Source organism: Rutidosis leptorrhynchoides, chromosome 5 (assembly GCF_046630445.1).
Source record: "Rutidosis leptorrhynchoides isolate AG116_Rl617_1_P2 chromosome 5, CSIRO_AGI_Rlap_v1, whole genome shotgun sequence".
NCBI classification, from domain to species: domain Eukaryota; kingdom Viridiplantae; phylum Streptophyta; class Magnoliopsida; order Asterales; family Asteraceae; genus Rutidosis; species Rutidosis leptorrhynchoides.
The window spans coordinates 365,800,237-365,824,174 of NC_092337.1; the positions used below are offsets into that span (position 1 = coordinate 365,800,237).

At 39.3% G+C, this 23,938-nt stretch overlaps 1 protein-coding gene across 2 annotated transcripts; it reads left to right on the forward strand.

The window, feature by feature from the left end:
* Nucleotides 1-20,364: 20,364 nt before the first annotated feature.
* LOC139850564 (LEAF RUST 10 DISEASE-RESISTANCE LOCUS RECEPTOR-LIKE PROTEIN KINASE-like 1.1) lies at nucleotides 20,365-23,293 on the forward strand. 2 transcript variants are annotated; one of them, XM_071840128.1, is made up of 4 exons: nucleotides 20,365-21,151; nucleotides 21,265-21,321; nucleotides 21,418-21,654; nucleotides 22,225-23,293. In XM_071840128.1, exons 1-4 carry the CDS (start codon nucleotides 20,416-20,418, stop codon nucleotides 23,217-23,219), a joined length of 2,025 nt encoding a protein of 674 aa, XP_071696229.1. In that variant the 5' UTR covers nucleotides 20,365-20,415; the 3' UTR covers nucleotides 23,220-23,293. The 2 variants fall into 2 exon arrangements, with proteins under 2 accessions (XP_071696229.1, XP_071696230.1); XM_071840129.1 differs by having other exon boundaries at nucleotides 21,271-21,321.
* Nucleotides 23,294-23,938: the final 645 nt, after the last annotated feature.

Here is a 23,938-nt window from a genome sequence, read left to right on the forward strand (position 1 = left end):
AAGTGGGAGGAAAACGGTGATAAGAATCACCAATACAACAACAACAGCAATTACAACAATAATCGCAACAATTATCCCAACAATCGCAACATCAATCGCAACTACAACAAAAGGCCCAACAACAACAACAACAACAACAGCAACTACAACAATCATCCCAACAACAATAATAACCGCAACAACAACAACAACAATCAGAAGCAGCTATGCCAAAGGTGTGAAAAGAATCACTCGGGGTTCTGCACCAAATTTTGCAACAAGTGTAAAAGAAATGGTCATAGCGCGACGAAGTGTGAGGTCTACGGACCAGGGGTTAATAGAACGAAAGGAACAAATAGTGTCGGAACGAGTAATGGCGGAGCAAGTAGTGTCGGAGCAAGTTATGCCAATGTAGTTTGTTATAAATGTGGAAAACCAGGCCACATTATTAGAAATTGCCCGAACCAGGAGAACACGAATGGACAAGGCCGTGGAAGAGTTTTCAATATTAATGCGGTAGAGGCACAGGAAGACCCGGAGCTTGTTACGGGTACGTTTCTTATTGACAATAAATCTGCTTACGTTTTATTTGATTCGGGTGCGGATAGAAGCTATATGAGTAGAGATTTTTGTGCTAAATTAAGTTGTCCATTGACGCCTTTGGATAGTAAATTTTTACTCGAATTAGCAAATGGTAAATTAATTTCAGCAGATAATATATGTCGGAATCGAGAAATTAAACTGGTTAGCGAAACATTTAAGATTGATTTGATACCAGTAGAGTTAGGGAGTTTTGATGTGATAATCGGTATGGACTGGTTGAAAGAAGTGAAAGCGGAGATCGTTTGTTACAAAAATGCAATTCGCATTATACGAGAAAAAGGAAAACCCTTAATGGTGTACGGAGAAAAGGGCAACACGAAGCTACATCTTATTAGTAATTTGAAGGCACAAAAACTAATAAGAAAAGGTTGCTATGCTGTTCTAGCACACGTCGAGAAAGTACAAACTGAAGAAAAGAGCATCAATGATGTTCCCATTGCAAAAGAATTTCCCGATGTATTTCCGAAAGAATTACCGGGATTACCCCCACATCGATCCGTTGAATTTCAAATAGATCTTGTACCAGGAGCTGCACCAATAGCTCGTGCTCCTTACAGACTCGCACCCAGCGAGATGAAAGAACTGCAAAGCCAATTACAAGAACTTTTAGAGCGTGGTTTCATTCGACCAAGCACATCACCGTGGGGAGCTCCTGTTTTGTTTGTCAAGAAGAAAGATGGTACATTCAGGTTGTGTATCGACTACCGAGAGTTGAACAAACTTACCATCAAGAACCGCTACCCACTACCGAGAATCGACGACTTATTTGATCAACTACAAGGCTCGTCTGTTTATTCAAAGATTGACTTACGTTCCGGGTATCATCAAATGCGGGTGAAAGAAGATGATATTCCAAAGACTGCTTTCAGAACACGTTACGGTCATTACGAGTTTATGGTCATGCCGTTTGGTTTAACTAATGCACCAGCTGTGTTCATGGACCTTATGAACCGAGTGTGTGGACCATACCTTGACAAGTTTGTCATTGTTTTCATTGATGACATACTTATTTACTCAAAGAATGACCAAGAACACGGTGAACATTTGAGAAAGGTGTTAGAAGTATTGAGGAAGGAAGAATTGTACGCTAAGTTTTCAAAGTGTGCATTTTGGTTGGAAGAAGTTCAATTCCTCGGTCACATAGTGAACAAAGAAGGTATTAAGGTGGATCTGGCAAAGATAGAAACTGTTGAAAAGTGGGAAACCCCGAAAACTCCGAAACACATACGCCAGTTTTTAGGACTAGCTGGTTACTACAGAAGGTTCATCCAAGACTTTTCCAGAATAGCAAAACCCTTGACTGCATTAACGCATAAAGGGAAGAAATTTGAATGGAATGATGAACAAGAGAAAGCGTTTCAGTTATTGAAGAAAAAGCTAACTACGGCACCTATATTGTCATTGCCTGAAGGGAATGATGATTTTGTGATTTATTGTGATGCATCAAAGCAAGGTCTCGGTTGTGTATTAATGCAACGAACGAAGGTGATTGCTTATGCGTCTAGACAATTGAAGATTCACGAACAAAATTATACGACGCATGATTTGGAATTAGGCGCGGTTGTTTTTGCATTAAAGACTTGGAGGCACTACTTATATGGGGTCAAAAGTATTATATATACCGACCACAAAAGTCTTCAACACATATTTAATCAGAAACAACTGAATATGAGGCAGCGTAGGTGGATTTAATTATTGAATGATTACGACTTTGAGATTCGTTACCACCCGGGGAAGGCAAATGTGGTAGCCGATGCCTTGAGCAGGAAGGACAGAGAACCCATTCGAGTAAAATCTATGAATATAATGATTCATAATAACATTACTACTCAAATAAAGGAGGCGCAATAAGGAGTTTTAAAAGAGGGAAATTTAAAGGATGAAATACCCAAAGGATCGGAGAAGCATCTTAATATTCGGGAAGACGGAACCCGGTATAGGGCTGAAAGGATTTGGGTACCAAAATTTGGAGATATGAGAGAAATGGTACTTAGAGAAGCTCATAAAACCAGATACTCAATACATCCTGGAACGGGGAAGATGTACAAGGATCTCAAGAAACATTTTTGGTGGCCGGGTATGAAAGCCGATGTTGCTAAATACGTAGGAGAATGTTTGACGTGTTCTAAGGTCAAAGCTGAGCATCAGAAACCATCAGGTCTACTTCAACAACCCGAAATCCCGGAATGGAAATGGGAAAACATTACCATGGATTTCATCACTAAATTGCCAAGGACTGCAAGTGGTTTTGATACTATTTGGGTAATAGTTGATCGTCTCACCAAATCAGCACACTTCCTACCAATAAGAGAAGATGACAAGATGGAGAAGTTAGCACGACTGTATTTGAAGGAAGTCGTCTCCAGACATGGAATACCAATCTCTATTATCTCTGATAGGGATGGCAGATTTATTTCAAGATTCTGGCAGACATTACAGCAAGCATTAGGAACTCGTCTAGACATGAGTACTGCCTATCATCCACAAACTGATGGGCAGAGTGAAAGGACGATACAAACGCTTGAAGACATGCTACGAGCATGTGTTATTGATTTCGGAAACAGTTGGGATCGACATCTACCGTTAGCAGAATTTTCCTACAACAACAGCTACCATTCAAGCATTGAGATGGCGCCGTTTGAAGCACTTTATGGTAGAAAGTGCAGGTCTCCGATTTGTTGGAGTGAAGTGGGGGATAGACAGATTACGGGTCCGGAGATTATACAAGAAACTACCGAGAAGATCATCCAAATTCAACAACGGTTGAAAACCGCCCAAAGTCGACAAAAGAGCTACGCTGACATTAAAAGAAAAGATATAGAATTTGAAATTGGAGAGATGTTCATGCTTAAAGTTGCACCTTGGAAAGGCGTTGTTCGATTTGGTAAACGAGGGAAATTAAATCCAAGGTATATTGGACCATTCAAGATTATTGATCGTGTCGGACCAGTAGCTTACCGACTAGAGTTACCTCAACAACTCGCGGCTGTACATAACACTTTCCACGTCTCGAATTTAAAGAAATGTTTTGCTAAAGAAGATCTCACTATTCCGTTAGATGAAATCCAAATCAACGAAAAACTTCAATTCATCGAAGAACCCGTCGAAATAATGGATCGTGAGGTTAAAAGACTTAAGCAAAACAAGATACCAATTGTTAAGGTTCGATGGAATGCTCGTAGAGGACCCGAGTTCACCTGGGAGCGTGAAGATCAGATGAAGAAGAAATACCCGCATCTATTTCCAGAAGATTCGTCAACACCTTCAACAGCTTAAAATTTCGGGACGAAATTTATTTAACGGGTAGGTACTGTAGTGACCCGAACTTTTCCATGTTTATATATATTAATTGAGATTGATATTTACATGATTAAATGTTTCCAACATGTTAAGCAATCAAACTTGTTAAGACTTGATTAATTGAAATATGTTTCATATAGACAATTGACCACCCAAGTTGATCGGTGATTCACGAACGTTAAAACTTGTAAAAACTATATGATGACATATATATGGATATATATATATATATAGTTAACATGATACTATGATAAGAAAACATATCATAAAGTATATTAACAATGAACTACATATGTAAAAACAAGACTACTAACTTAATGATTTTTAAACGAGACATATATGTAACGATTATCGTTGTAAAGACATTTAATGTATATATATCATATTAAGAGATATTCATACATGATAATATCATGATAATATAATAATTTAAAATCTCATTTGATATTATAAACATTGGGTTAACAACATTTAACAAGATCGTTAACCTAAAGGTTTCAAAACAACACTTACATGTAACGATTAACGATGACTTAACGACTCAGTTAAAATGTATATACATGTAGTGTTTTAATATGTATTTATACACTTTTGAAAGACTTCAATACACTTATCAAAATACTTCTACTTAACAAAAATGCTTACAATTACATCCTCGTTCAGTTTCATCAACAATTCTACTCGTATGCACCCGTATTCGTACTCGTACAATACACAGCTTTTAGATGTATGTACTATTGGTATATACACTCCAATGATCAGCTCTTAGCAGCCCATGTGAGTCACCTAACACATGTGGGAACCATCATTTGGCAACTAGCATGAAATATCTCATAAAATTACAAAAATATGAGTAATCATTCATGACTTATTTACATGAAAACAAAATTACATATCCTTTATATCTAATCCATACACCAACGACCAAAAACACCTACAAACACTTTCATTCTTCAATTTTCTTCATCTAATTGATCTCTCTCAAGTTCTATCTTCAAGTTCTAAGTGTTCTTCATAAATTCCAAAAGTTCTAGTTTCATAAAATCAAGAATACTTTCAAGTTTGCTAGCTCACTTCCAATCTTGTAAGGTGATCATCCAACCTCAAGAAATCTTTGTTTATTACAGTAGGTTATCATTCTAATACAAGGTAATAATCATATTCAAACTTTGGTTCAATTTCTATAACTATAACAATCTTATTTCAAGTGATGATCTTACTTGAACTTGTTTTCGTGTCATGATTCTGCTTCAAGAACTTCGAGCCATCCAAGGATCCATTGAAGCTAGATCCATTTTTCTCTTTTCCAGTAGGTTTATCCAAGGAAATTAAGGTAGTAATGATGTTCATAACATCATTCGATTCATACATATAAAGCTATCTTATTCGAAGGTTTAAACTTGTAATCACTAGAACATAGTTTAGTTAATTCTAAACTTGTTCGCAAACAAAAGTTAATCCTTCTAACTTGACTTTTAAAATCAACTAAACACATGTTCTATATCTATATGATATGCTAACTTAATGATTTAAAACCTGGAAACACGAAAAACACCGTAAAACCGGATTTACGCCGTCGTAGTAACACCGCGGGCTGTCTTGGGTTAGTTAATTAAAAACTATGATAAACTTTGATTTAAAAGTTGTTATTCTGAGAAAATAATTTTTATTATGAACATGAAACTATATCCAAAAATTATGGTTAAACTCAAAGTGGAAGTATGTTTTCTAAAATGGTCATCTAGACGTCGTTCTTTCGACTGAAATGACTACCTTTACAAAAACGACTTGTAACTTATTTTTCCGACTATAAACCTATACTTTTTCTGTTTAGATTCATAAAATAGAGTTCAATATGAAATCATAGCAATTTGATTCACTCAAAACGGATTTAAAATGAAGAAGTTATGGGTAAAACAAGATTGGATAATTTTTCTCATTTTAGCTACGTGAAAATTGGTAACAAATCTATTCCAACCATAACTTAATCAACTTGTATTGTATATTATGTAATCTTGAGATACCATAGACACGTATACAATGTTTCGACCTATCATGTCGACACATCTATATATATTTCGGAACAACCATAGACACTCTATATGTGAATGTTGGAGTTAGCTATACAGGGTTGAGGTTGATTCCAAAATATATATAGTTTGAGTTGTGATCAATACTGAGATACGTATACACTGGGTCGTGGATTGATTCAAGATAATATTTATCGATTTATTTCTGTACATCTAACTGTGGACAACTAGTTATAGGTTACTAACGAGGACAGCTGACTTAATAAACTTAAAACATCAAAATATATTAAAAGTGTTGTAAATATATTTTGAACATACTTTAATATATATGTATATATTGTTATAGGTTCGTGAATCAACAGTGGCCAAGTCTTACTTCCCGACGAAGTAAAAATCTGTGAAAGTGAGTTATAGTCCCACTTTTAAAATCTAATATTTTTGGGATGAGAATACATGCAGGTTTTATAAATGATTTACAAAATAGACACAAGTACGTGAAATTACATTCTATGGTTGAATTATCGAAATCGAATATGCCCCTTTTTATTAAGTCTGGTAATCTAAGAATTAGGGAACAGACACCCTAATTGACGCGAATCCTAAAGATAGATCTATTGGGCCTAACAAACCCCATCCAAAGTACAGGATGCTTTAGTACTTCGAAATTTATATCATATCCGAAGGGTGTCCCGGAATGATGGGGATATTCTTATATATGCATCTTGTTATTGTCGGTTACCAGGTGTTCACCATATGAATGATTTTTATCTCTATGTATGGGATGTGTATTGAAATATGAAATCTTGTGGTCTATTGTTACGATTTGATATATATAGGTTAAACCTATAACTCACCAACATTTTTGTTGACGTTTAAAGCATGTTTATTCTCAGGTGAATATTAAGAGCTTCCGCTGTTGCATACTAAAATAAGGACAAGATTTGGAGTCCATGTTTGTATGATATTGTGTAAAAACTGCATTCAAGAAACTGATTTCGATGTAACATATTTGTATTGTAAACCATTATGTAATGGTCGTGTGTAAACAGGATATTTTAGATTATCATTATTTGATAATCTACGTAAAGCTTTTTAAACCTTTATTTATGAAATAAAGGTTATGGTTTGTTTTAAAAATGAATGCAGTCTTTGAAAAACGTCTCATATAGAGGTCAAAACCTCGCAACGAAATCAATTAATATGGAACGTTTTTAATCAATAAGAACGGGACATTTCAATAAATACTCAATGTAAGTTATGTTCTCCTTTTTAAATTAATGTCTTGTAACTAAGTTATTATTATGCTTATTTAAGCCGAAGTAATCATGATGTTGGGCTAAAAATATTAAAATTGGGTAATTGGGCTTTGTACCATAATTGGGGTTTAGACAAAAGAACGACAGTTGTGGAAATTAGACTATGGGCTATTAATGGGCTTTATATTTGTTTAACTAAATGATAGTTTGTTAATTTTAATATAAAGATTTACAATTGGACGTACCTATAAATAGCCATATACACTCGATCGGACACGATGGGCGGGATATTTATATGTACGAATAATCGTTCATTTAACCGGACACGGGAATGAATTAATAGTCTATGAAATTATTAAAACAGGGGTGAAATTATGTACAAGGACACTTGGCATAATTGATAACAAAGTATTAAAACCTTGGATTACACGCAGTCGATATCCTGGTGTAATTATTAAACAAAGTATTAAGACCTTGTTACAGTTTAAGTCCCCAATTAGTTGGAATATTTGACTTCGGATATAAGGATAATTTGACTAGGACAGTCGCACTTTATATTTATGACTGATGGACTGTTATGGACAAAAACCAGACGGGCATATTAAATAATCCAGGACAAAGGACAATTAACCCATGGGAATAAACTAAAATCAACACGTCAAACATCATGATTATGGAAGTTTAAATAAGCATAATTCCTTTATTTTCATATTTAATTGCACTTCTAATTATCGCTCTTTTATTTATTGTCATTGTATTTAATTGCACTTTTAATTATCGTACTTTTTAATTATCGCACTTTTATATATCGCAATTTTATTATCGTTATTTACTTTATGCTTTAAATTAAGTTGTATTTATTTTTAATATTTTACATTAGGTTTTAACTGCGACTAAAGTTTTAAAATCGATAAACCGGTCATTAAACGGTAAACCCCCTTTTATATATTATTATATATAATTATAAATATTTTGTACAAATATAGTTAATTAAAATATAGTGTACAATAAGCCCGCTCCCTGTGGAACGAACCGGACTTACTAAAAACTATACTACTCTACGATTAGGTACACTGCCTATAGTGTTGTAGCAAGGTTTAGGTATATCCATCTGTAAATAAATATCTTGTGTAAAATTGTATCGTATTTAATAGTTTTTCCTAGTAAAATATAAGCTATTTCATATACGCCTCGTATAACATCACCAACTTCTGTAGTGTCGCAGTCCTTTCTACAAAGGATTTGTTGTAGATGACACAACACTTTCACTTTTGGTTTCACCCGTTTGAAGCATTAGTTGATTTGATGTTCATGAGATTATTTGTATAGTATGATCATTATGGAGATTCATTTTAAGAGACATGTTGTCAGGTGAAGATTTTTGGATTATGTTTGAGATTAGTCCAGCTTGAGGACAAACAAAGTTCAAGTGTGGGGGAATTTGATATTGCACAAATTACACATATTATTATTCGTAATAATAGTTCCTATTTGTACATTTTCGAGGAAGTTTGTAGTTTTATTGGGCATTATTTGATCAAAAGGTGACTTTCGTTTTTCAAGTTTATTTGCATCCATACTTTTGTGAAATATTGATATTTTGGATCTTTTATGGAAGATATTTGAGTTAGACTTCGTTGCGGAGGTTATGGTAAAGTTTTAGCGCTTTTAAAGAAGAAGACATCACATTTTAGCATGTGGTACAATGCACTGGTCCATTGGTGCGTCGCACCAAGCCCCAAAACTGATTCGAGATTTTGGTTTGCGGATAAAAAGTACGACGCACTTATGGCCCAAGTTTAGATAGTGCGGCACACCAAAGTCGACCAGCACTAAGAAAACACGTTTTAAGGTAACTTTGAGGGTTTTTCATCGTATCTTTTCCCCACTCGTTCCATAAATAAGGAGAGGCGATTTTGAGGGTTTTAAGGTCATTCTTCGTCAATATCAAGTGCTTTAACATCAAGATTGAAAATTGGATCATAGATTCATAATTGGTACTCTTAGTTTCATTTATTTTAGTGATAAACTATAAATTTCATTTGTTTCAATTATTTTATTGATTGTACCTCGGTTATGAATGGCTAAAAACCTTGTGTTTACTTAGATGTGAAATTTTAATGATGAATTGTTTTGTTTTATAAATTGTTATATTTGAATGATTAATATTAATTGTGTTTAATCAAAAGAACCACTATTGTTTTTATTTGTTACTTTAATTCGATTACATATATTGTTGAACAGTTAATGTGAGTTGATTAGTGATACAATATATGCTTCAACATGCTTGGTGATCTAGACGTTTAGGTATGTGATTACAAGTGATTGAATTAAGTGTCTATGCGGTAATTGAATGGTAATTTAATAATGTAGTCGTGTAATTTCTACGAGTAATCGTTGTAATTAGGATTTTACGTGAGTTTAATCCAGTTTGAGCCTCAATAGTTTAATCAAAAATAGTTCGATCTTTTGAAAGAGATTATTGTGATTTAATCGAATTTAGTTGACTCATTTATACAATTATCGAACAGTTAACAGTTTTTAATCATAAAGGACAATCCACTTTCATTGTGAATCATCTGAGTAAGTAAACACGTATGCGTGTGCTCATGTGCGTTATGCGGTATGCGGATTCGTATCTAATGCCTTTGTTCCCGGAACAGCGATTACTTGGCTATCAAGTAAATATCTTTTCCATAATTACATCCGTGATTCGGGGGAGTTTGTTATGGAAAGGATTGCCATTATCTCGGATGGTTCTAGAATTAGGGTTTGCCTATATATACAAACCCTAACTATCATTCTAAACATCATCACGTTACGTAACCATCATCTGCTACACGTCTTACGTAACAACATCATCTAGCATCTTCTCAAGGTTAACAGGTTAGTTTCTTGATTAACTAGCACCTACGACCTTATTTGGGGCCTTTTAATCGACGATCGTCATTAAAAGGTGGACTTAATCACTTGGCCACCCCGCCGACATCATCATGTCGGCCAGGTTTATTCACGGTAGCCGGACCGGAGAGCCTCGTTCTAAGATCTTTAAACCCCACTAACGTATTGAGCAGGCATGTTAAACCTTATGGTAAAAATATGCATGATCAAGTGGTGCTTTCATTGAGAGCCAAATTAGTTCAAGACTATTTAATTGCTTTCTCTTTTAAAAGGTTTTGAATTATAAGGCTTATTGTTGACGAAATTTTTTGAATTTTTTTCTTTTAATAGTATCATGACTTCCGGGGACTCATCAGAACGTACTCAAACAGATAATCAGAACACACCATCTGGCAGTCAGCATACGCAGGCTATGACTACGGGGGCGGGATACGCGCCATATCTTCCACCTGTATCCGGCGAGCCTTTTCAGAGGTATAAGCCGATATATCCAGATGGGATTACACCGCCAAGGGCAAACTCGCCAGTTACCACCACGCTGTTGGATTTTTCCGCAGTGGATCCAAGGGTCATCTTGGTAGGCACTAGCGGTGAAACAGTAGGCCCGCACGTAGTATGCTGCGGCCAGGTACCTATTTATAGTACCACAGTTTCAATTCCTCTGCAGACGCAGAGTGTTCAGCAGAATTCATCGTTTACACCGTTGCAACCTTGGCAACCACCGCGTCCAATTTCGCAGTTTTTGACTCCTGCGGATGCGAAGGCATTACTTAATAGTTGGGGGTTCGGTGTCATTCCGGATGCCAATTCTCATTGGACGCCGATAACCGTAGAACAGCAAAGCACTGCGCATACGGTTGGGCTTATAGAGGCATATCCTCAGGTCTCGCAGGCATCTGCGCCACAGGTTTCGGCACCTTTTTAGATACCCGTATACTCTGCGTCGGCAAGCCTGCCTTCTTTTCCAAATCAACCTTGGTTGTATCCGCAGACGCCAGGGCAGCCTTGGTAAAATATTCAGGGGCGGGCAAACCTCGCAAGCCAATTTATGCATGCGGCACCTCCTGACATGGTCCACCTATTTTCACAACCTGATTTTGTTCAGGATATGATGAGGCGTTTCTTCGCAGGGCTCAAAGGTGACCCTGTTAAACCACCTTTTGAGCTACCAACTACTTTCGATAAGTTTCCTCCGCATATAACTGCATATCCGTTTCCAATTGCGCCAAAGATACCTCATACGTTGGGTACTTACAATGGCTTAACTGATCCAGATGACTTCTTACAGCGTTTTGAAGGCGCAATGCGCACTCAAGGTTGGGTGGATCCGGTTGCGTGTCAGATATTTCCAATGACACTGCAGGGTATTGCTCGTGAATGGTTTAATAAGCTGTCGGCGGATAGTATAGCCGGGTTTATGGACCTGCGGACGAAATTCTTGCTACAATATCAGAATCAGAGGCCACATAAACGCACTCATATCGAATGTCATGATATTGTGCAGAAATCCAAGGAATCTTTGGGTGAATTTCTCACAAGATATACAAATGAGTGTCTGTGAATACCAGATCTCAAGCCAGAGCAACGGATTTCTGGACTCATACATGGTATAAACTCAGAACATCATCCAACAATGGTAAGGCGTCTGCGCCATACTGTCCCAACAACTTATGCGGAAGCGCTTAATGAATGCCATGACTATATGCGGAGTGGTGAAGATAATGATATTCCAACAGCTAGTTCACGCAACGAGAGGAAAGACGATGATGATCGTTCGCGTGATCAAAATCATGGCAACAACTCTCGCGGAAGGTATCCTAGCGGTGGTCCTATTAGGAATGATAAAGGGAAATCAAGTGGCAATTATCGAAACAATAATCAGCGCGGCATCAATAATCAGAACTATGCGCTGCTTAAAAGTTTGTCTAAAACGTCAAAAGAAATTTTGGCAACCGAACCAGTGTGCGCAACCTTTGCGGTTCCAAGTCCGCTTACAGAATTCGGTAAGCGGGATAAAATAAAGTATTGTGAATTCCATGACGATTATGGGCATGACACTAATCGATGCAAAAACTTGATGGAACGAGTGCTCGAGGCACTACGCGCAGGTAAATTGGATCACCTAAAACCACCTAAGAAGGACAAAGGAAAATCTGCAGAAGAAGGGTCGAAGGCAAAAACTTTCGCATGGCAAAAAGTTGATAAAACAAAAAACGCCGACTTAACCATTAATATGGTCGACACAGAGAAAGTTAGCCAGCGGAGAAAGTACAATGATCACCATGACTGGGAACTTCTCCCAATCACGTTTCCTCCTGTAATGTCAATCGACACAGTTAACGAGCCCATTATCATCAAGTGTCGCATCCCTACTTGCGGAGTACAAGTTAAACGCATGCATATTGACACCGGGAGTGGCGTGGACATTATGTACGAGCATTGCTATCGTTTCCTCCCTGCAGAAGTTAAAACGCAGCTACGCCAGTCTAATATTACATTATCTGGGTTCTCCGGGGAAAGCTCATGGCCGCTAGGCCGGATAGAGCTAATAATAGAACTCGCGGATGACAAGAATCCGCAATTGGTTAGACACGAGTTAGTTGACTTTTACGTGGTTCGTTTAACTTCGCGGTACAACGCGTCGCTCGGGAGAAATTTCATACGACGTTTTAACATTATATCGTCGGTGGTGCATGGTTTAATAAAGTTTCCTACGAAGGGAGGGGTTGCCACGATTGCTTCACATCAAACAACCGAGTTGTGTGGTTCAGTTGTGCCTGTAAACATTCCCAGCGTAGGAGAACAACTCGCAAGTAGTACGGTCATGGAAAACCATTTACATCCCGATAAGCAGATTAAAATCGGCGCAGGCTTGTCAGCCGAAACAAAGGCCAAATTGCAAGGAATATTGAACGCTAACGCAGATGTTTTTGTGTGGCGTGAATCAGACATGATCGGGGTACCGCGAGACATTGCGGAAGATAAATTGAATGTTAACCCATCACTCACACCCGTTAGACAAAAGAAGCGGCATATGGCTCTTGAGCGCAGTGATTGGCTATGCGCAGAAGTAGATAATCTTGTTAAGGCAAACATCCTGCGGGAGGTGCGGTATCAGACATGGGTTGCGAATCCTGTGTTAGTCAAAAAGGCTGATGGTAATTGGCGGATGTGTGTTGATTTTAAAGACATTAATAAAGCGTGTCCTAAGGACAACTACCCTCTCCCGGAAATAGATTGGAAGGTGGAATCACTGTCAGGGTTCCGGTACAAGTGTTTTCAAGACGCGTACAAGGGTTATCACCAAATCTTAATGGCTGCGGAAGATGAGGACAAGACTACTTTCCATACGCCGCAAGGTATTTACTGTTATACGAAGATGCCCTTCGGATTAAAAAACGCAGGTGCAACCTATCAGCGCGTAATTGATGCGGCGTTCAAACACCAAATTGGTAGGAATCTTGAAGCGTACGTTGACGACCTGGTAATTAAGAGCAACACTGAAGAAGAAATGCTCGCGGACATCCTAGAAACGTTTGCATCTTTTCACAGGATAAACATGAAGCTTAACCTGCTCAAATGTAGTTTTGGGGAGGAGGAAGGCAAGTTTCTGGGGCATGTGGTGACAGCACGGGAAATCAAGGCAAATCCCAAAAAGATTGAAGCCATTGATAGTTTACCATTTCCGAAGACAAAGAAAGACGTGCAGAGTCTATCCGGAAAGCTTGCGGCAATCACGCAGTTTTTGTCGAAGGCCGCAGAGCAACAATTGCCATTCTTCAATACTTTAAAGAATTGTTTAAAGAAAAAAGACTTCGTGTGGACTCAGGAAGCAGAATCAGCCTTTCAGGAGATGAAGAAGGTGCTGGCTGAATTACCAACACTCACTGCGCCAGTATCAGGAGAAACGCTTACGCTGTATCTTGCGGCATCGAAAGAGGCTATCAGCTCGGTCCTTATCGCAGATCGCGGAAAGGTAATCCACTTTTATTTACATGCATTATTTATTTCGCAAAAATATAACGCTGAGGTATTCTCAGACGCAAATGCCGGTCTACTTCGTAAGCAAGACGCTGACATCAAGCGAAGTAAACTATTCACCAATAGAAAAGCTAGTATATGCGCTAGTCCACACGGTGCGGCGTTTGCGCCGGTACTTTCAAGCACATCCAATCGTGGTTCTAACTGATCAACTGATCAAACAGGTTGGTACATGCCTAATTTGCGACAATGTCCGGGGTTACCGCTTTGACTAACGCAATCATTTTTCTTTCAGGTGTTATACAAGCCTGAGATTTCTGGCCGAATGGCTAAATGGGAAGTTGAGTTAGGAGAACATGAAATAAATTTTTCTTCGCACAGCGCGGTTAAGGGTCAAATACTTGCGGATTACCTAGCAGAGTTACCTGCGGATGTAGAGGCATCCGCAGAACATCAAGATACGCCTGCACCAACTATGTCACCATGGGAGTTATACACCGATGGTGCCTACAGCACAGCTGGCGCGGGTGCGGGTGTAATTTTAACTGGTCCATATGGCGAAGAGCATACATATGCACTACGGTTTAATTTTGCTGTTACGAACAACGAAGCAGAATACGAGGCTCTGTTAGCGGGTTTGCGTATTGCGCATAAATTGAATGTTAAAATTCTGCACGCTTATGTGGATTCAAAGCTGGTATGTAGTCAAGTCAGCGGGGACTTTGAAGCACATGACATTGCCATGCAGCAATATTTATCGCTTGTTCATAACCTCGCTGACCAGTTTGAAGCTTTTCAAATCTCCCACGTAATGCGGGGGCAAAATAAGAAAGCGGATGCGCTTAGCAAATTAGCCGCTTTGGCTTTTGATCATCTGGTGAAGAAAGTTCTTATAGAAGAACTGCATGCAAAATCCATCGTTATGATGCCTTTGGTAGAACCTGTCGAGGAATCCAGCTCAACATGGATGACACCCATTATTGCTTTCCTGCGGGACGGCACATCACCTGCGGACTCCGTTGATGCGAAGAAGGTCTGCACAAAGGCACCACTATATGCCCTTGAGGGAGATGTCCTATATCGGAAAAATTATTTAGGGCCGCACTTAAGGTGTATTGGCCCGAAAGAGGCAGAGGAGGTTATACGCGAGGTGCATGAAGGTGCATGCTCTCTTCATTCGGGGCACAAGTCTATTGTGTCAAAAATTATGCGGCTAGGTTATTATTGGCTCACTATGTACGCAAATACCGCGCGAATAGTTAAGCAATGTGAATCTTGCCAAATACATGCACCCATCAGCAGGGCACCTGCGCATCCTATGATACCAGTCTCCTCACCGTGGCCATTCTGCAAATGGGCAATTGACATAGTCGGACCATTTCCAAAAGGCCGAGGTAATATTTTTATTTTATACCGTATGCTAATTACGTCAGTATCTTACGCATACTCTGCACACGCAGGAAACATCAAATTCTTGATTGTTGCAATCGACTATTTCACGAAATGGGTTGAAGCACGATCGCTGGCAACAATATCAGGAAAAAGGCTGCATAATTTTGTATGGGAAGACATAGCTTGTCGATTCGGTATACCAAACGAAATTGTTAGTGATAATGGTATGCAATTTGCGGGAGATCCTTTTCACAGCTGGTGCACGGAGCTTAATATTAAGCAAACTTTTACATCCGTTGCGCATCCGCAGGCGAACGGCTAGTGCGAAGTCACCAACCGAGACATAGTGGCTGGAATCAAAGCTAGGTTGGTCCATGGTAGAGTTGGTTGGGTGGACGAACTGCCAAAGGTTTTGTGGGCGCATAGAACAACGCCCAAAGCAAGCACTGGTGAGACTCCGTTCAGTTTGGTTTATGGATCAGAAGTTGTTGTGCCCGCAGAAGTTGGGGTACCAACGTTCCGCATACAGAATTTTGATGAACAAAATAACTCAGAAACTTTACGGGAAAATCTTAATCTGCTTGAAGAACGCAGACTCTCTGCGACGGTAAACGAAGCCAATAACAAGCAGAAAATTGCAAAGTACTACAATCAGCGTGTGCGTTCGATCTCTTATAAGTGCGGGGACTTAGTTTGGCATCAGAATGACGCAAGTCATACGAAGGATACTGGAAAATTGGGCCCCCGCTGGGAAGGTCCGTATAGGGTAGCAAAAGCAAGCAACACCGGGGCATACCATCTCGAGACATTAGATGGAAAACCTGTGAAACGCACTTGGCATGCGACATTGTTGAAAAAATGTTATATGTAGCTGGATGGACCTGATCACTCCAATTTATTTTAGCACATTATTTTTTCTATGTATTTTCCTTCCGTTTGGATGTGTCGCGGTTGTAATCATTATTAATGCCAATTGAATATTTACTCGCGCATACTTTTATTGTTTATTTCTTTTTGTATGCGGTTCCTACCTACTTAAGGGGTGTCCTCTAGCCCCCGTGCGGCAGAAGTCTGTTTGGTTACAAGGCTAGACATTAACGGCAGGCGAAGGGAATTGATTTTCCCCTAGCCAAGCGCCACGCAGACTAGATGGATGCCAAGTCGACTTAAAAATACAAGCATTGGTTTGCTTGTACGTAATTACTCTCGCATTGGTTTGCGTGTGGAACTCTTAAGCATAAAAGCATTGGTTTGTTTTTAGTTGCATTGCTTACCATACATCTAAAGTGCACCCCTAGTACATGACAAAGCAATAACGCAGTAGCTTTTGAGTTTAAGTTGTTCAAGGTAAAATCGCTAAAGTATTGGTTTATTTTACGCAGTACCTGATCATACGCATAAGTTTTGGTTAACTATGCGCATGGGCATGCAGTTAATTCTTTGTTTTGATTCGCGATATATAAACAAATTAATACACTACGCATGACACGATAATATATACATAAAGTTATTACAAATGGTAATTGTTTAAAATGCCTACCCATCACGGGACCTAAGGCCCAAAAATTGTATTTACAATTGCCTGCCTAAGTATAGGACTTACGGTGCAAACTATTACAACAACCTAATAATCCTCCTTGAGGAACCCTTCAATCGACATGTTCGGGTCTGTAGCAAACGCATTAATTAGGGGGATCGGGATGGCAGCGATGGCTTCTTCCGCTTCCATGAGCACTGCAGCCGTACCCTCCTTCAATTTTTTCTGCACGACGTCGGGGTACGGCGGTGTGAGCCCGTAGGCTTGGATCACCTCTAGCACTGCCTTGTTGATTTCGTGGTCTTTAACCACGTCAACATAGGCGTTGAACTTGTCGGACACGGGCCCGGAATCCATCACCTTCTGCGCAATGGTAGGAAGAGCGGTGCGAAGTTTTGTCAAGTCCGCCTCTGCTAGCTCGCGCCCAGTCACCGCGTCATCCTTCTCCCTAGTAACCTTTTCCAGCTCCACCCGCAGACGCTCAGTCTCCCCTTTGGACTGGTAACCTTCTTCCGCGGCGTCCCTGTCTTTCTTAACCTGCTCAACTCTCGCTTGCAGCAGCCCTAATTCTGTCTCTTTTCGCACGGCCACTTGATACAAGTTAGTGGAACGGCGGGCTTGATCCGCAACCATGCCAAAAAAGATGAGGCCGTTTTGAACGAAGGCGTTGAGCTCCTGATTAAAAGGCAGTGTGGCTAGTTGGTTGCGGAACTCAGCCGGGAAGATTTGTTGGAGGAAGTTGGATTGCTCTGCGGCGTTTTCCGCCGATGACTGGGTAAGCTGCGCCAGGATCGCCAATCGGAAGCTACCGTGTGGCGGGGTTGGTGTAGACTCGGAGTCCAGGTGTATCGTCTTGAAGTTTGACTCGGCGGTAGCTTCAAGGTCCGGATTGACCCGTAGTGGGGTGTGATGCGTCTCTTCAGCATGCTCTGCGTATTATACCGTATGGTTAGATAAATGCAAACTTAAGTATGCGGTATGCGCGAAAGCAGAACTCTTACCAGATGGGGGAGGTAGATCCGCAGAACGGGGTTCGATGGGAACGAAGTTGTCGTTCCGCTTGTCCTCCCTCTATTTGGGAGTGAGTTTCTTCTTCTTCTGTTGGGATTGGGAGGCTTCGGCGGCCTTGCGCTTATTACCGGAGGTGGCAGGTGCATTCTCGCCAGTTTTCTCCTGCTCTACCTGCTGGTTCACATTCTGCTTGCGGAAGGCGATGCCTGCAATCTCCTCCGCAGTCAGTACTTTCTTCATCTTCATCTCTTCAAACATGCACGCATGTGTTAGCACATATAAAATAGCACTCTGTTATGTTAGTACGTGATTATACTATTCCTACCCTTTCCATCCGGTCCGACTATGGCTGGACGCACATCTTCCCATGGCCAGTGTGCGGAGATCTTCCCTAATCGCAACATTACGTTCCCGTATGACCGGTGCACCAGTTGTGCGTTAGCGCACTCCGCCAATAGCTTTGTTTCCTCGTCATCAAGGACCGGGGTTTTGTTCACATCCTTCTCCACCTTCTCGCACCATATAAGCGTTTGCGGAAAATTGGTACCAACTACAGTTTGGTCAATGTAAAAGAAAGTTTCTTTCCAGTTACCCGCATTCGACTTTGGGGTTTTTGTGAAATTTTGTCGGGCGAAGAAGGTGAACCAGGATTTGTGGTGATTGGCTAAGCGCTATAGATGACAGAAAACTTTAACCAGCGGTACCTTGTTGAGTGCGACGCACCACATCTCAAACAGTACTATTTTACCTATGGCATACGGGTGTAGCTGCCCTAATCCCACCCTGAAGTGGTCTAATACGCCTAGGAAGAAGTCAAAGGGGGAACCCTAAAGTTACCGTGCTTGAACGCATGTTCGTAGATGGCCACCTACTTCTCCGGTGGCTCGTGAGCACGCTGATTAGACAGGGGTGGCACCGGATTGTACTTTGCTAACGGTGGGTATTGTTTGACTAAGTAATCAACGTGTTTCTGCTCTATAACCGATCTAACACTCTCTACATAGGTCTCGTTAGCTTTAGACATTTTCTATAGAGTGGTTGGAGAATTACTAACCTTTATACAGTGGCCGGAGTATTTAGGATTTGATCGGAATTGAATATAGCAGCGTATTGGGGAAGCTTGGAGCAGAAAAATGGAAATGTGTGTGAATTGGGGCTATTTATAGTGACGATTTGGAGTCATGGGGTGGAATGCGTTGATCATGGCTGTACACGTGTTACGCGATCAACAGGTGGCATTTTTAGTGCGCGCGTGGATGTCAGTTGGGTATGGTTACCGATGAGCGCGTGGCTGATACGCGCCTGCCAACTGTCACTTTACGTCTTGTCAGCCGAATGGTCTTCTGCGACAGTGACAGGCATTAAATGACCTCGAAACGCACGTGGAACATTGAATGCTAGCCGTTTTCTTGTTTTTTTCGCTTAATAGTTTGATGTCATATGTCTTGCGCCATATAACATCAAACTGGGGGGACATAATGATACCGCAATCCGCATGCGCACCTGCAAATCTATGCGGGCACCCTCTAGGGTGCGTATGCGTGTGCTCATGTGCGTTATGCGGTATGCGGATTCGTATCTAATACCTTTGTTCCCGGAACAGCGATTACTTGGCTATCAAGTAAATATCTTTTCCATAATTACATCCGTGATTCGGGGGAGTTTGTTATGGAAAGGATTGCCATTATCTCGGATGGTTCTAGAATTAGGGTTTGCCTATATATACAAACCCTAACTATCATTCTAAACATCATCACGTTACGTAACCATCATCTGCTACACGTCTTACGTAACAACATCATCTAGCATCTTCTCAAGGTTAACAGGTTAGTTTCTTGATTAACTAGCACCTACGACCTTATTTGGGGCCTTTTAATCGACGATCGTCATTAAAAGGTGGACTTAATCACTTGGCCACCCCGCCGACATCATCATGTCGGCCAGGGTTATTCACGGTAGCCGGACCGGAGAGCCTCGTTCTAAGATCCTTAAACCCCACTAACGTATTGAGCAGACATGTTAAATCCTATGGTAAAAATATGCATGATCAAACGTATATAGTAACCTACTATTACATAGTACTATTTTTATGTCTATATTTATTTCTAAGGCGATGATATTGGAAATTAAAACAAATACGGTTGTCATGTTCTTTAGATTTAGATGATGCCAATTATGTTGACACGTATTAAACGGGTAAGATTAAGAACCACATGAAACTTTCAAGGTCTGTCCTTTTGGCGTTTGATATGGGTTAAGTGAGTGGGATAGTCAGAGTGTTGATGGTCTTGGTCAACGTGGAAAATTAACAAAAACTAGTTGAAATTTCAATGTTTTTAGCATAAAAGATGGTGCAACACTTGAGTTTTAGCATAAAAGACTTGGTGTTGAAACCATATTGAGGTAGAAAATAATATACTTGAAAATGATGACCGGTATCTTCTTTTTCACTCTCTCTTGTCTGCTTATCCTTCATTCAGCTACCCCAACCTGCCCCAAAAGTTTCAGTTGCCCAAATCTTTCGCCATTCAACTACCCTTTTTACAGAGCGTCTGATGATACGTCATGTGGGTTGATCAAGGTCAACTGCGATACAAAGATGTTTCCGAGTTTTCAATTTGGTACACAGCAGTATGAAATTTATCTAAAGTTAGATTCTAGTTCTTCCTTCAGGATCAGAAACGAAACATTTCAAAAACTTGTAAGCAATGAAAGTTGTGATGGGCTTATGAGTAATTTTACTTCTCCAAGCCCACTTCTGTTTTCATATTCAATACATTCCTTCATCACTGTCTTCAAATGCACAAAAAACCTCAGTAATTTTGACAATACTTATTTTGGCAAACCTAATTACAATAGCTACGGGAGATGCAAAGATTACAATTTCTACTATAACAATCCCTTCAATAGTACAATTATCCCAAATGATCTCCCCCGTGAATGTCAAGTAATACAGTTGCCGCTCAAAGAAGAATGGCAACGCAAAGAGAATTTAGAACGCAAAGAAGTACCAATTAATGATACCAACATATTCTATCTTCTCTCTTCTATGTTCAGCGTTTCATTTCCTTTGTCAATTTCCTGCAAGGAGTGTCACGAGAAGGGAAATCGCTGTAATACAACTGACAAAGGAGATTTTGAGTGTCTATACACTGAAAAAGGTTCTCTTGGCTTCTTTCTTCCTTTTACCTTTTTCTTTTCTTCCTTTATTCCTGAATCTGGGCATACCAGATATGATGTCTAATCTAATCAACCTTTGTTGTTTGCTTGCTAGCTGCAGAAATACCCCATATAAAAGAAAAACCCCATAGAAAACTGACACTGATTTTAGGTAATATCCCTCCTCAATCTTATTCCTAATTAGATATAATGCTTACACATACATGTAAGAAACTGTACCTGAAGTGATTAAATTATTTTGGTCTAGTTATCGTTGGATCCACGTTCATCTTCATGCTCTTTCTAGTCATCTTCTTAATCTGGAGGCAGTTTAAAGGCAATCCTTTTTCGTATTTCTCATCAAAGCACAATTCAGCGATCCTTGAAGATGATAGTTTCTTGGGTGGTGTCTCTGTTTTCTCCTACAGTGAGCTTGAATATGCCACCCACAATTTCAACCCGTCTAATGAACTTGGAGATGGAGGTTTTGGAGCAGTTTATTATGGTGAGAACTTGATATACTTATTCCATTACTAATCTATTAGGTCATTAATACATATCCCATCCATACAAAAAAAAAAAAAAAAAAAAAAAATTCCACATTACTAATTATATATGGCCCAAAATAAATGTGTTTTACTCAAAACAATACTAAAAAGAAACTGAAATTCTAGTTCTACCCTTTTTATATGGGCATTCATATTTCCACTTTTATAATTGATAAATCATTTTTTAACTGTGCATTAAGTATTTGTACTGTACAAGTGTATAATGCACATTTGTAGTGGATTTATCAATTTTGTCAGTGAAAATATCACATCCTTTATATATATAGGGAAGTAGCAAAAAATTTACTCCAAATTTCTTCTCTTACTTTGTTTAGGAAGCTAATTGATTTGAATAACTTAGCTAATTTATTTGAATAACTTAATAGATGAAGGACAAAATACACATTTTACTAACATATCTTAAAATTTAAGATATTTTTTTTTGGGAGTAATTTTTTTAAGACGAAGGGAGTATAACTCTTTATCACACTCATAATGCAACATTTGATTTGATCTTTTTAAAAAAGGTAAACTCAAAGACGGACGGGAAATTGCAGTCAAGAGACTCTACGATCACAACTACAAGCGAATCCAACATTTCAAGAACGAGGTTGACATCTTAACCAGGTTACGGCATCCAAACCTCGTTGTGCTCTACGGTAGCACATCTGGACAAAGCCGAGAACTTCTCCTTGTCTATGAGTACATTTCCAACGGCACCGTAGCGGACCACCTTCACGGGGAACGAGCAAATCGAACTCCGCTAACATGGCCGATACGAATGAACATCGCCATAGAAACCGCCAGTGCGCTAGTCTACCTTCATGCGTCTGAAATTATTCACCGAGATGTAAAAACCAACAACATCCTAGTTGATAACAACTTCTCCGTTAAGGTAGCAGATTTTGGTCTCTCGAGGCTTGTACCGAATAACGTCACTCATGTGTCGACGGCTCCTCAGGGTACCCCCGGTTACGTTGATCCCCAGTATCACCAACGTTATCAATTAACAGATAAAAGTGACGTTTACAGCTTCGGTGTAGTCTTGATTGAACTAATATCATCAATGGTGGCGGTCGATTTAAAAAGATCTCGTGATGAGATTAGTTTGGCTAACCTCGCCTTAAACAAGATTCAACGTTGTGAAGTCGATCAACTGATCGACCCTGATTTAGTGTCAGATTCAAATGAAGAAACCAAGAACATGATCACGTCGGTAGCAGAGTTGGCTTTTCAGTGTTTACAGTACGATTCAGAAATGAGACCGACGATGAATGAGGTGTTGGACGTTTTATTAGATATTCAAGCTACGGGAAGAATAGATGGTCATTATAGTTATGGAAATTTGAATTCGGTGAATCCGCCACCTCCATCTGAAGCTAGTGATACGGTGGTTTTGATAAAAGACTTCTTACCTTCACCAGTATCAGTCACAAATGAATGGCAAAGTGAAAATAGTGCATCCACTACACGAAGTAACAATGCAGATAGATTGCCGATTAACAGTCGTAGTAGTATATAAAATTGGTAAGAAAATTCAGGTATATATATATAGTGTGATTTTGGTACTTTATAAATTGATGGTTTAGATGATCAGAGTGTATGTTAATGTATCATTGTTCTACAATTGATGATGACCGCATCATATTCTAGTCACAAACCGAGCAATTTTTAACAAACACGATCGGTACATGCGTTCTTCTCAATTCCTAACAATAAACAAACATCACTGATGGAAATAAATCAAACAATAAACTAACAAATTTATGCTAAAAGCACAAGAAAGAACGAAATATAAAACATGTGCACTAAGTGTTTGACAAAATGACTATACACAATTTCGAAACTTAAGGTATGATTTGATATTTACATTTGTTTGTACCTCATAACTAGCCCTGATTATCTTTTAATTTCGAGAAAAAAACTCCGGATCTTGATTTTCGACTTGTATATAGGGTGGTTTCGGTTCGCATTCTTTCACGGTGGTTTGCAATTAGCGTGGCGGTAAAATAGCATTTTTCGGTAGTTTTGTTCGGAAAAATAGCATTATCCGATACTACTCCGTAAGTTTGTATCAATAATACTGGAGTATCTTTTAACAACGCGGGAGTTAGAAAAAATTAAAAGAATATTTAAGAGTAATATTCATTTGAATCCACAAATTAAGTTAAGATCCAAGGAACCAGTGAGAGCGCGCCATGTGGTCCAAAAATCACATACGATTTTTTAAAAAAAAAAAAT

Excerpts from the sequence above, each read along its gene's own strand:
- LOC139850564 (XM_071840128.1), top strand. The coding sequence starts at position 20,416 with ATGATGACCGGTATCTTCTTTTTCACTCTCTCTTGTCTGCTTATCCTT. Across the intron at positions 21,152-21,264 it reads GTGTCTATACACTGAAAAAG|CTGCAGAAATACCCCATATA; the intron begins GTTCTCTTGGCT and ends TTTGCTTGCTAG. Across the intron at positions 21,655-22,224 it reads TTTTGGAGCAGTTTATTATG|GTAAACTCAAAGACGGACGG; the intron begins GTGAGAACTTGA and ends TTTTTAAAAAAG.